The sequence below is a fragment of the Delphinus delphis genome, chromosome 3 (genome assembly GCF_949987515.2).
Source record: "Delphinus delphis chromosome 3, mDelDel1.2, whole genome shotgun sequence".
Classification (NCBI taxonomy): domain Eukaryota; kingdom Metazoa; phylum Chordata; class Mammalia; order Artiodactyla; family Delphinidae; genus Delphinus; species Delphinus delphis.
In genome coordinates, this window is record NC_082685.1 from 1832780 (window position 1) to 1844016 (window position 11237).

General features: G+C 63.2%; 1 protein-coding gene across 1 annotated transcript; it reads left to right on the forward strand.

Moving 5' to 3' along the window:
- Positions 1 to 4288: 4288 nt before the first annotated feature.
- On the forward strand, positions 4289 to 10768 carry CDC34 (cell division cycle 34, ubiqiutin conjugating enzyme). The gene is made up of 5 exons (XM_060007220.1): positions 4289 to 4603; positions 7391 to 7477; positions 7565 to 7662; positions 8213 to 8347; positions 9977 to 10768. The coding sequence occupies exons 1-5, from the start codon at positions 4427 to 4429 to the stop codon at positions 10185 to 10187; spliced, it is 708 nt and encodes a 235-aa protein (XP_059863203.1). The 5' UTR covers positions 4289 to 4426; the 3' UTR covers positions 10188 to 10768.
- The last annotated feature ends 469 nt before the right edge of the window (positions 10769 to 11237 follow it).

Sequence of the window (11237 nt, forward strand, 5' to 3'; positions counted from 1 at the left end):
AGGGAGATCACACGGGGACAGAATCTAAAGCCTTTTTCGAGCTACCAATGGCAGGGACCACCTTGCCTCCCATTTCCCAGCACCTGCCCTTGGCTGGTAATCGATAAACCAGTGAGTTGCGCTGTGTTTTCCAAAAGCCGCCAGGGCTTCCTTTCTGTTCCCGTTTGCTCTTCTTGAATCTCCCAGCCCCCTAAAGAGGCAGGTAAGAGGTGGAATCTGCATCCCCTCTCCCTGCACTTGGTGGCTTTTGTGACAGTACTTGGCTTCCAGGGGATGCGGTGGCCACGCAGTAGCCTGAAGAAGCACAGGCCACACAGAGGTTCCTGACTGGAGACTCCTGCTTTGCAGCTCAATGAATGAATGTTACTATTTCAAGCCACGAAGTTTGTGGGTCATTTGTTACACAACCAGTAGCTTCACAAAGGTGCCCCCCTCCCTCAGCATTAGCTGTTACTGACACCGCACACAGGAAATGGGCCGGCGTGTCAGCAGGCTGAGACCCTTAGGGGCTGGACGGCCTCGGGGAGCAAGCTGTGCTGAGGCCCCTGCGGCATGGGGCTTGCGGCCGGGCAGGGCATCTGCGTGAAATGCGCGGTGCAGGTGGACTCACGGGCTCCGGCAGCCTCCGGTCAGCTCTGTGGTCCCCTGGACTAGGCAGCGTGTAGCAGGTGTCACTGGTGCCACCAGATCCCCTTCCCATCTGCCGAGGCTCACAGCTGCCCCACCAGAGACCAAGCCATGTGGCCCAGGAGGCCTCATCCCCCCATGTGGGGCAGGAGTGGCCAATGACCACCAGGGGATCCAAGAGCTGGTCCGCTTGCCTCACGGGACGCTAACTCACATTCCAGGGTCCCCCCCAGATCAGGCTGAGGCCAGCTCCATCTGGGCTCACCTTCCCTGCCCCACCACCTTCCCTCACTGCCACCCCTGAGTCACCATCATGCCTGGTCTTGGATCCTGAATTCCTGGTTTGCCCTTCACAGGCACAGCCTGGAGGGGCGGAGCTGTTCTGCTTATCTGGCCTCACAGCAGTGTGGACGCTCGGCCTCCCTGCCTTCCAAACCCCGCGCCCCCATAGCGTTCACTCCACAGCACCCCGAAGGCTCCTGTTCCCCAGCTTCCCTGGGGAAAGGCGTCCTCCTTCTGTGTCAGGGACCTCTCCTCTCCTTTCCTCATGCTTCCTCCTCACTTGGCATCTCATCCAGGCCATGGCTTCCATTACTGCCTGGTCACCAAGGAGTCTCAAATTCACATCTCAGGCCCAGCCCTGCTCTGCTCCAGCCCTGGGGAGCCAACCACTTGCTGGGCGTCTCCTCAGGGACACCCCAAGGACATCCCAGGCCTGCCACATCCAGGACGGAGCCTCCGGTCAGCCCCCCTGACCCTGGGGCTCCTCTGGAGTCTGTGGTCTCCGAGGAAGCCCCCAGTCCACCCAGGACCAGGGCTCAGCCTGGATGCCTCCCCTGTCCCCCCAGCTGGCCCTTCTCTGCATCCTGTAGGTTGCACATCATAGCTTCATCCTGCCCGCGCCTCCCCACACTGGTCCAGCCCTCATCCTCACTGCCCTGGGCGACCCCACCAGCCAGTAGGAGTGCTCCAGGCACCCTGGCCTCAGTGCTTGGAACAGCACGTGACTCCCAGCTGGCCAATGAGATGCAGCCCTGGGACTTTTTCTGGGGTGACTGAGCTGGGAGGACCTGGGCCTGGATCCTGGAGCCATCTGGTCACCACAAGGCCTGTGAACACAGTGAGCACTCAGGAAAGCTGAGCAGAGAGACTCTCCCCAGATTTTTTCCTTGACTCTGTCCCCTCACTCTGCCCCAGGCACACTGGTCTCTAGCTGGTCCGGCTTGTCCCTACCTCAGGCCTTTGCACGCGCTGTTCCCTTTCCCTGTAACACTGCTCCTCCACACCCAAGGGGCTCACCCCATTCTGGTCCCCACTCAGATGCCACCTCCTGAGAGGCGCCTCCCCTGAGCCCCTATCCGAGATAACTCTCCGGCTCCACTCCCGTTGCTAATGCCTCACTGTCCTTTACTTTTCTTCAATTATTGCTATCAGAAGTTGCTTACTTATGTCCTTTCTCCCTGTCTCCCCAAGGGGAGGGATTTTTACATATCTTATTCACTGCTGTACCCCCAGCACCTAGATTTGTCTGTGGAAGGCCATGAATTAATTAATCAATTTTCCAGAGGAAGACTCTGACGCTCATAGAAGCGAGGGTATTCAGTTCCTGTAGCTGTCATAACAAACCACTGCAAAAACAAAACAACACAAAACAACAACAACAAAAAAAACCTCAGAAAACCCCACGACAACACAAGTTCATTATCTTACAAGTCTACATTTGAGGACCATTTCCAAGTTCATGGCAGACCTAGATTTGAATTGAGGGCTCTTCTGTCGCACGTGATGGAAGGCTCAACTCCAACTGGCTTAATAAGAAAAGAAGTAATTTATTGACTTGCACCATTGCAAGGGGAGGCCAGGCGTGGCTGGATCCAGGAGCACAAACAGGGTCTTCAGCACTTTCTCATCAGTTGGCTCAGCTTTCCTGAGCGCCAACTTTGTTCACAGGCCTTGTGGTGACGAGATGGTCCTATAGCTCCAGGTCCAGGTTCTCCCAGCTCAGACATCTCAGCAGCATCGTGTCCCCAGAAAAAGGCCAAGTCACGTGCTATTCCTGAACCAACCAGGGGGCCTAGGGTACTCTGATTGGAGGAGCCATGCCTGCAGCCAGGGCTTGACGATCAGTCCAACTGGAACCTTGCAGACTAAGAGTGGTAGCCCCATGGGAAAATGGAGGTGCTTTGGCCAGAAAATGGGCAGGTAGAAACCCCAGACGTCCACCACCTCAGGATGTTTCAGAGCCTGAGGTGCAGGCTTTCCTGGGGGACAAGGCCTCATGTGGGACCAGCTGGAGGGGCCACAAACCTGGTACCTCTCTTTACATTTCCAGGGCTGCCCCCACTCACCCAATAACTCCTGCGATAACTCCTGTGGGGTGTACGCAGGGAGACATCTTGGGACACTTCTCTGGAAGAATCATAATTAATTCTAACTATTATTCATCAACAAGCTGCCACACAACATCTTGGGAAACTTCTCTGGAAGAATCATAATTAATTCTAATTATTATTCATCAACAAGCTGGCACACGACATCTTGGGAAACTTCTCTGGAAGAATCATAATTAATTCTAATTATTATTCGTCAACAAGTGGCCACAGGCCGAGGCTATGACACTGGTGCTATGGACAGAGAATGAGGGGCAGAAAATGACGGACAGAGAACGCTTGGAACAGTGGACAAACGGGTGTGCAATCCACTTTATAGATGACGGGCCCCTCCAGGTCCCTCGGGGTGCAGGGCAGAGCCCCCTTACTGATGAAGCTGCTGCTATGCCCAGGGCTTTCTCAGACTCCTTCTTCCATCCCCACAGATGATATATTATTTTCCTTCCCCAGACGGGTTTACCTGTCTGTCCTCAGCGGGGGACCAGCCCAGGGCCAGGTGTCGGGGCAGCCGGGGGAGGAAATCAGCTCAGCTCAGCCCGAGGTGTTGGTGCAACTGTTGGCTGCCCGGGTCACCTGCCAGCAAGGCCACCACAGGCCTCGAGTGCCACGCCCACCCTCATGGGGAGCTGTCACCTGCGGACGTGCAGGGATGGAAGCCAGGCCCCATCCCAACTCTCCGACCCAGAGCTGTACGGGTGTCTGGGCCCGGGGCGCGGCCAGGTCAGCACTCTGGCAGGGTCCGGGTGAAGCCCAGGGTGGGGTCAAAGGTCGGCCTGAGACGCGGGCACAGCCAGGGAGGGTCAGGGCTCTGGTCTGGGGTTCGGCCAGGACGGGTGCCGAGTCCACGCTGCAGAGGCGTGCCAAGTGGGGAGGGGCTGCGAGCGGCGGGACCCTCCTGGCTCCAGCGCCCCCGGGGAAACTGAGGCTCCGGACAGCTCCGACCCGGCCCCGCCCCGCGACGAGACGTCACAAAAAGGCCACAAAAGCGCGGCGGGCCGAGCCCGGCGGCGCAGCGCAGCCCTGCCCGCGGCCCCGCGCACAGGGGTCCCGGCCGCTCGTCCGAGCTGGGGCGGCAGCGGCGGCCTCCCAGGGTGTCGGGAACGGCAAAGGGCCTACGGGCGCAGCCCCCGGCTCCCGGCGGCGCGCTCGGCGGCAGTGGCAGGGATCGCTTCCCGGCGTGCCCCGCGGAGGGGCGCGCAGGCGCGGTCAGGGCGGGCGGAGCGCAAGCGCGGGCGGCGGGGGCGGGGCGCGGAGGCTGAGGTGAGCGCCGGGCGGCGGTGCAGAGCTACTGGAGCGCCCGGCGGCTCCGGGCGGTGGACGAAGAAGGAGGCCCCGGCCCCTGCCCGTCCCGTGCCCCCACGGCCCCGCGGCCCCAAGCGCCCCCGGCCCCGGCCCCGTCCGCCGCCGCCATGGCCCGGCCGCTGGTGCCCAGCTCACAGAAGGCCCTGCTTCTGGAGCTCAAGGGGCTGCAGGAGGAGCCGGTGGAGGGCTTCCGGGTGACCCTGGTGGACGAGGGCGACCTGTACAACTGGGAGGTGGCCATCTTCGGGCCCCCCAACACCTACTACGAGGGCGGCTACTTCAAGGTGAGCGGCGGGGTCAGGGGGCGGCGACCCCCTCCTCCGGCTCCTCGGGGCCCCTCCCCCACCTCTGCCCCCTGCCCCCGTCCTCTCCCCTGGTGGGACCCGTTCTCACTGTCTCTCCTACTCACGGGGTTCCTTCCCTCTCCGTCTTCTCCTCGCGGGGCCCCCATCCTCTGTCCCTCCTCCTCCCGGGGCCCCTTCCTTCTGCCCCGCTGCCTGACCGCCTCTGGCGAGCTAGGGGCCCTCGGTCAACCCCTCTGGCCCTAGGAGTCCCCGAGAAGCGCCTCTTCCCTCTAAGGCCGCTTCATGTCCCCAGAGGGGAGGCCCGGGACCCTCCCTGTTTCTCTGGGTGCGGGGCCTTTGCTTCCCCCAGCCTCTGGTGCCCGTCCCCCTCCTCCTGGCCCTGCCCGCTGCCCGGAGCGGACAAAGAGGCCTCCCCAGAACCAGCCAGCACTGTTGGGAGGGAGGGAGGCCCCCCGCCTGGGGGCTGGCTCGGCCACTGGCTCGGGTTCCAACAAAGGCCCGGATGGGGCTGGCAGCCGGGACCTGCTTGGAAAGCGGCCACCCTGGCCGATAGCAGTGGGCCAAGCCCTCTGGGCTTCATCCTGAGCCTTATGTAACGTGTTCTGTCCGGCCGTCGCTCCCACCCTCAGCCCTGTCCCCGGGAGCCACAGCACAGAGCCCACCCAGGCCCGGCCTCAGAAGCTTAGGCTCTTCTGTGCCCCGGCTGGCCTTTCTCAGGTTCCTCTGAGCAGGCGGCTTCTTGGGCCCCACGTCTCCTGCCCTGGGTCGCTTCTGGGCGCTCTGTGAGCGGGGAGGCCAGGGCTGTCCCGGGGACCGGCTGTGTTTCTGACAAGTGTGACGAGGACCCAGGCCAGTACCTGGACAGGATATGAGTCCAGATGTGGTGTTGGCAGGACCCCTCCCAGATCAAAGAACTTTGCTCCTCGAGCCAGACGGACAAGACAGGGGGTCTCCTTGTAAGAGAAGCGGAGCCTGGGCCCTCAGCTGGAACACCCCCAATGCCGCCTGCCAAGAGCCCAGCGGCCAGGCTGGGAGGCCCGGGCGGTGGTGGGGTGGGGCTGGCACTGCCCGGACAGATGTCTGTGTTTGCAGTTTTGGCTAACATTTTAGCCACGCCTGCTCAGGGGCCGGGAGGGGGCAGGCTGGCCTGCTGGGGTGATTCTTGAGTTGAGATTCCCTTGTTGCTGGGGTGGGATGGGGGGATGAGCGTGGACAGCCCTGGGCTGAGTTCTGATGTGGAATCCGTCTTCCCCGTGCAGGACATGGATTGGGGGCTGGTCCCCAAATGGTTTAACCAACCCTCGTCCCTGAGCCTCTTTTGTCTGCATCTGGGAGCTGTTGGCTGTGAGGATAAGGGCCCCACTCAGAGCTGGAATAGCATGAGTCCCACCCTGAGGCCAGGCCGGGACTCTGAGCAAGGGTGCTGGACTGGAAGGAAAGGAAAGGACGTGGGTTTCTGGCTACTGCCCACTGTTTGCAAGGGATTGTGGGTAGGACCTTCCAGGCTGGCTTTGGGGGGATGATCCTGTTATTCTAGAAACCTGGGCTAGGGAGGGGCGCCACAAATCTGATCGCGTTTGCCGCGAGAGTCTGACCTCGAGGAAGGCAGCGTGGGACCCACAGTGGTTCTGCCACCCTCACATCCTCCTGTTCTGATGTGGTTGGCTGGGGAGTGGGGGGAAATATGTGGAAATACAGGGGCTGGAAGTGCCCGGGGGGGGCACCATCGCTTTCCAGCACCTTCCTCTCAGCCCGCCCAGCCTCACCCCCTCCCCCTTACAAGCCAGAGGGGCTCCGGGCAGCGTGTGCTGAGGGCTGCCCCAGAGACCTGGGTTGGGGAGCCCCTCCACAGCTGCATTCTGTGTGCCCTCAGGCAAGGTGCTCTCCTTCTCTGAGCCTCAGTTGGCACAGCAGTCAAGGCATCTCTGGGACTTGATGGGTGTTTGGTGAGGGGAGGCCTGTCCCCCTCCTCCGCTAAGGAGGCCTCAGCTGGTCTCTGTCTTCACTTAGAAACGCAGCCCTGGGCTTGGCGGGACCAAGGGGCAGGGTCTGAGGCCCAAGTTCCAGACTGACTTCAGGCCTCAACACGTTCACTCCAGAACAGAGGGCCCTCCCCCGAGTGCCCCCAGCGCCCCCTGCCCAGGAGGACGATTCTCCAAAGATGGGGGGGCCTGCAGCCCCCTCTTGTCCCACGTTGGCCCCTAGAGCCTGAAGCACCATCAGGATCCCAGGACTGGGGCGTAAACAGGCGAGGCCGGGGCATAACTCTCCCTCGCAGCCCTCCCCCGTCTGCCCGTGACCTTCCCGGTTGCCTTCCTGACCCCCCAGGACTGACACCTGCGGGCAAAGAGCCTGTCCGCCTGGTGCTGACTCATCTCCGCCCCCGGCGCCTGCCCAGTGAACACCCATCTATTTTAATCCTCCCCACAGGTTGGAGACTAAGGCTGGGAGCCCAGCGCGGTGCTCGGGCACCCGGCTCCCAGGACTGGGCCCACCACGCTCCCTGGGGCCAGGGCTCTGGTCCCCCCAGAGGCCTGGGCTGGGACGGGCCTGGAGCTGCACCCCGGCGAGTGCCCACACACTCCCCCCCCACCCCCAGCCACTGACAGCAGGGCAGGGACCGGGGTCGTCAGCTCAGCTCGGTGACCCCGAAAAGCCCCTGGCCCGTGAGGGGCGCCGGAGGCAGGCGAGTCCCAGGCTGACCGCTGTGTGTGGTCTTGGGCGGCCTGACCCGGCCCTGGCTGAGCCTCTGCTCTCCCCCACCAGGCGCGCCTCAAGTTCCCCATTGACTACCCCTACTCTCCGCCGGCCTTTCGCTTCCTGACCAAGATGTGGCACCCCAACATCTACGAGGTGAGCCTGCTCCTCCAGGGGGCGGGGTGGGGCAGGGGGCGTGTGGACGGGAGCCTCATGGGTGCTGAACCCCCCCATGCCACACAGACTGGGGACGTGTGCATCTCCATCCTCCACCCCCCCGTCGATGACCCCCAGAGCGGGGAGCTGCCCTCGGAGCGGTGGAACCCCACGCAGAACGTCAGGTGAGGCAGTCGGCGTCGGGCAGGCCAGCCCTGGGGACGTGGACACGGGAGGATGCAGCTCCCTGTGGGGTGGCAGCGTCTGTGGGAGCCACCTCCCGCCAGAGCCCCCGTCCCTGCCGGCCTCTCCTCCATTTCCTGCCATCCCTGCCCCACCCACCTTCAGGAATGGTCTCTGGGACTCCTGTGGCCGTGTCTGCGTGCCCCTGGGGTCCCCCCTCCTTCCTCGAGCCCCAGGGAGCACAGCCCTTCCATCCCCTGGTGCTGTGCTCACCCTGAGCGGCCCGGGCACTCTCCTCCTCCCCAGGCTGGAGCGGGAATGAGTGGCACAGGGGACCCACTCTCCAGGCAGGATGCCCCAGGGAGGGGACAGGCCTGCTCCAACGGAGGGAAGATGGTCCTGGCCTTGGCTGTCCACCATGTCCCGTCCCAGGAGCCTGGCACGCCGCAGAGGGCAGGTGGAGGGTGGCGGGCCGGCTCGGGGCATGAGGCTCCCGGGCAGGCAGCCCCTGGGCCGTGGACCCCCCACGCCGACTCCTGCCGCCTCCCCTAGGACCATCCTCCTGAGCGTCATCTCCCTCCTCAACGAGCCCAACACCTTCTCACCGGCCAACGTGGACGCTTCCGTGATGTACAGGAAGTGGAAAGAAAGCAAAGGCAAGGACCGCGAGTATACGGACATCATCCGGTGAGTGGGCCTGGGGCCTGGGGAGGCAGGGTGGCCCTCCTGAGCCCTCCCCCTCTTGCCGGAAAAGCTGGGGTCTTTCTCTCGTGAAGCGTGTGGCCCACATATGTACTATCGTGTGTGGACGTGGCGTGTGTGTGTGTGTCTCGTGTGCGTGGCGTGTGGGTACATGCACCTCACACAGAGAGAAACGGCCTGGCGTCCGCCAGGATCTAGCAGGGTCTTGCCACATCCTTCTGCTTTGACACTGTAAGGTCAGCGATCCCACTGGTACCCCCCATCCCCCGTGTACGCGGACCCTGCGTGCTGGGGCGTGCACGCGTGTGCGTGGCCCCGTGCTTTTCCCCACGCGGTCTCCTCCGGGACCGTGCTGTGCGGGGTGTTCTATCATTTCACCTAACGGGAGCGAATGTCGCAATTTTGAGACTTGGAGTTACTCTCTAAAGGCAGCAAAGCCGTGTGGTACGAGCATGTTTAGGAGGTAACTTCTTTTACGAAAACTCAGTTTCTCCTGGTTATAAAAGCAGCGCATCGCTTAGGAGTTTGCCAGGATGAACTCCTCTCATTTCTGTTGTTTTCTGTTTTTCCCCGTGAACAGGCAGGTGCCCGGCCTCGCAGGGGAGTCTGTGTGAAACATTCCCCAGGGGCCTGCGCGCTCTGCCCTGTTGTGTTTGTTGTGTCCCGTGAGCTGCTCTAGGAGCCCCTGGGGTCTGTGACTTGTTTCATGACAAACTAAACGCTTCACTAAGTCTCCTCCAAAGAGGTTTTTAGTCTGTCATTTGCTCCTTGGAAAAGGGAGTAGGTCAGACACGTCTCCATGACGACCCAGGCCCCCCCCCAGGCCCAGCATTCACCCGGGGAAACAGTTCTCGTCCTCACCCGCATCCAGGCGCATGCTCACCCACCGTGTCCACGCAGCTGTGGGGACCTGTGCCCATGGGCCGGCCGCACGACCCCATGGTGGGAGCTCCAGAAAGCCCACCGGCCCTGTCGGGTGGTGGGACCCCAGGCGCAGCAGGTGCGGTCAGAGCTCCTGCCGGCTACCGTCAGTCGGATAAAGCTCCGGACGGAAAGCGCGTGCAGGAGACACGGTGCTGGTGACAGGAAGACGCTCAAGTACAGAGAGGAGAGGACCCGGGACCCCGGCCTGGTGGGGGTGTGCCGAGTCCCGCCACGGGTGCCTCCCAGTGGCTGGCCCTTCCCCTGGGGCTGCTGAGCGACCCCGCCCACCCGACCCGCCACCCTCCACCCTGCCCCTCGCCCACTGACCCAGCCCAGCGCCGTGGCTGCTCCCACCTCGCCTGACCTCAGCGGCCAGGGCCGAAATGCGCTTCTCTTCCTGATGAGCCGACACCCTCCCTGTGTCTGCACAGCCCTCATCCTGGTTCAGAGCCCGCGTTCCACCGCCTCCCACACGTGTGTGCTCGTGTCTGTGCGCGCGTGTGTGATCAGAGGCCCGTGCACACGCGGGGGCCATGAGTGGTTGGGCCCGTCTGCTCTGCCCCGGCCATCCTGTCGCTGGCCCCCATGGCCCGGCCGTCGCCCCGGTTGTCCTGTGTTGTTTCACGGGAGCGAGCGCGGGGGCCCCAGGGCTGCCGGCCGCAATGAGGCAGACCCCGCTTCTCTCCGCAGGAAGCAGGTCCTGGGGACCAAGGTGGACGCGGAGCGGGACGGCGTGAAGGTGCCCACCACGCTGGCCGAGTACTGTGTGAAGACCAAGGCCCCAGCGCCTGACGAGGGCTCGGACCTCTTCTACGACGACTACTACGAGGATGCCGAGGCCGAGGCCGAGGCCGACAGCTGCTTCGGGGACGAGGACGACTCGGGCACCGAGGAGTCCTGACCCCGCGTTTCCGCAAATAAACTGACAGATTTTACCTCAGCCGCCCACTCTCTGCCGCCGCCACTACCTCCGGACACTGCGTCCGCCCTGTCCCCTCCGCCTCCGGGGAGGCCGCTGCGCTCGCGGCCCCGCCTGGGCCGGACGCCGCTCGGGGACCCTGGCCCGCCCGCCCCACCCACCAGCTGGAGCCAGAGACTCGGGGTCCCGGCTTGAGAGCGGACAGATTGACTCGGGGTCACCTCTTCTCTCTGCTTGCGGTTGTTTGGAATCTAAATAAAGCGACTTTATGAGAAGCCCGAGGACCAACCTCTCCTTGGCCGTGAGGCCAACGGGGCCCAGGCGGGGACGCAGGCCCTGGTGCCATGCATGTGACCCGAGACAGGCAGGCGGCAGCCGCCCCTCCGAACCTGGAAGCTCCCCAGGGGTCTCCTGTCAGGTTTGCTGATTTGGGGGGAGGGGCCGCAGAGACCAGGGTCTGGCCAGGCGGGGGCCTGGGGTGTGTTCTTGGGGCTGAGGGGTGGCCCCGGGGGTCCGAAGCCCCAGCTCCTGGGCAAAAATAAAGTTTTATTGGAACAAAGTCACACCCATTTCTTCCCCTGCTTTAGAACGGAGTGATTGCAACCTAGCGTCTGGGCCAAAAGCCAGAAATACCGTCTGGGCGTTTACGGGAAAGGTTATCCCACCTGCCACCACCCTTGGGCCTGTGGGTCCAGCCCCTCTGCTCCCCTGGGACCCCTTCTCCCCTTCCCCGGGATTCTGTAACAAACAGATCCAGACTCGGTGCTCACCCTTCATCACGCTCGGCTTGTGTGGGTCGGGGTCACGTGGGTGTGGGGAGGGAGGGGTGCATGTCACTGCCCCACCGCCTAGATGACCGGAGCCTCAGGGCCGGGAGGATGAGGGCCCAGGGGCCAGGCCAGTGCCCACCAGCCCTAGGGTCACGCGGTGCCTCTTGCCCTGCACAGGACAGATGGGAACAGGCGTGAGCCCCCAGACCCAAGGGGAGGGGTCGAGGACCCACCCTCTAGGGAGCGTCTGAGGATGGAAGCC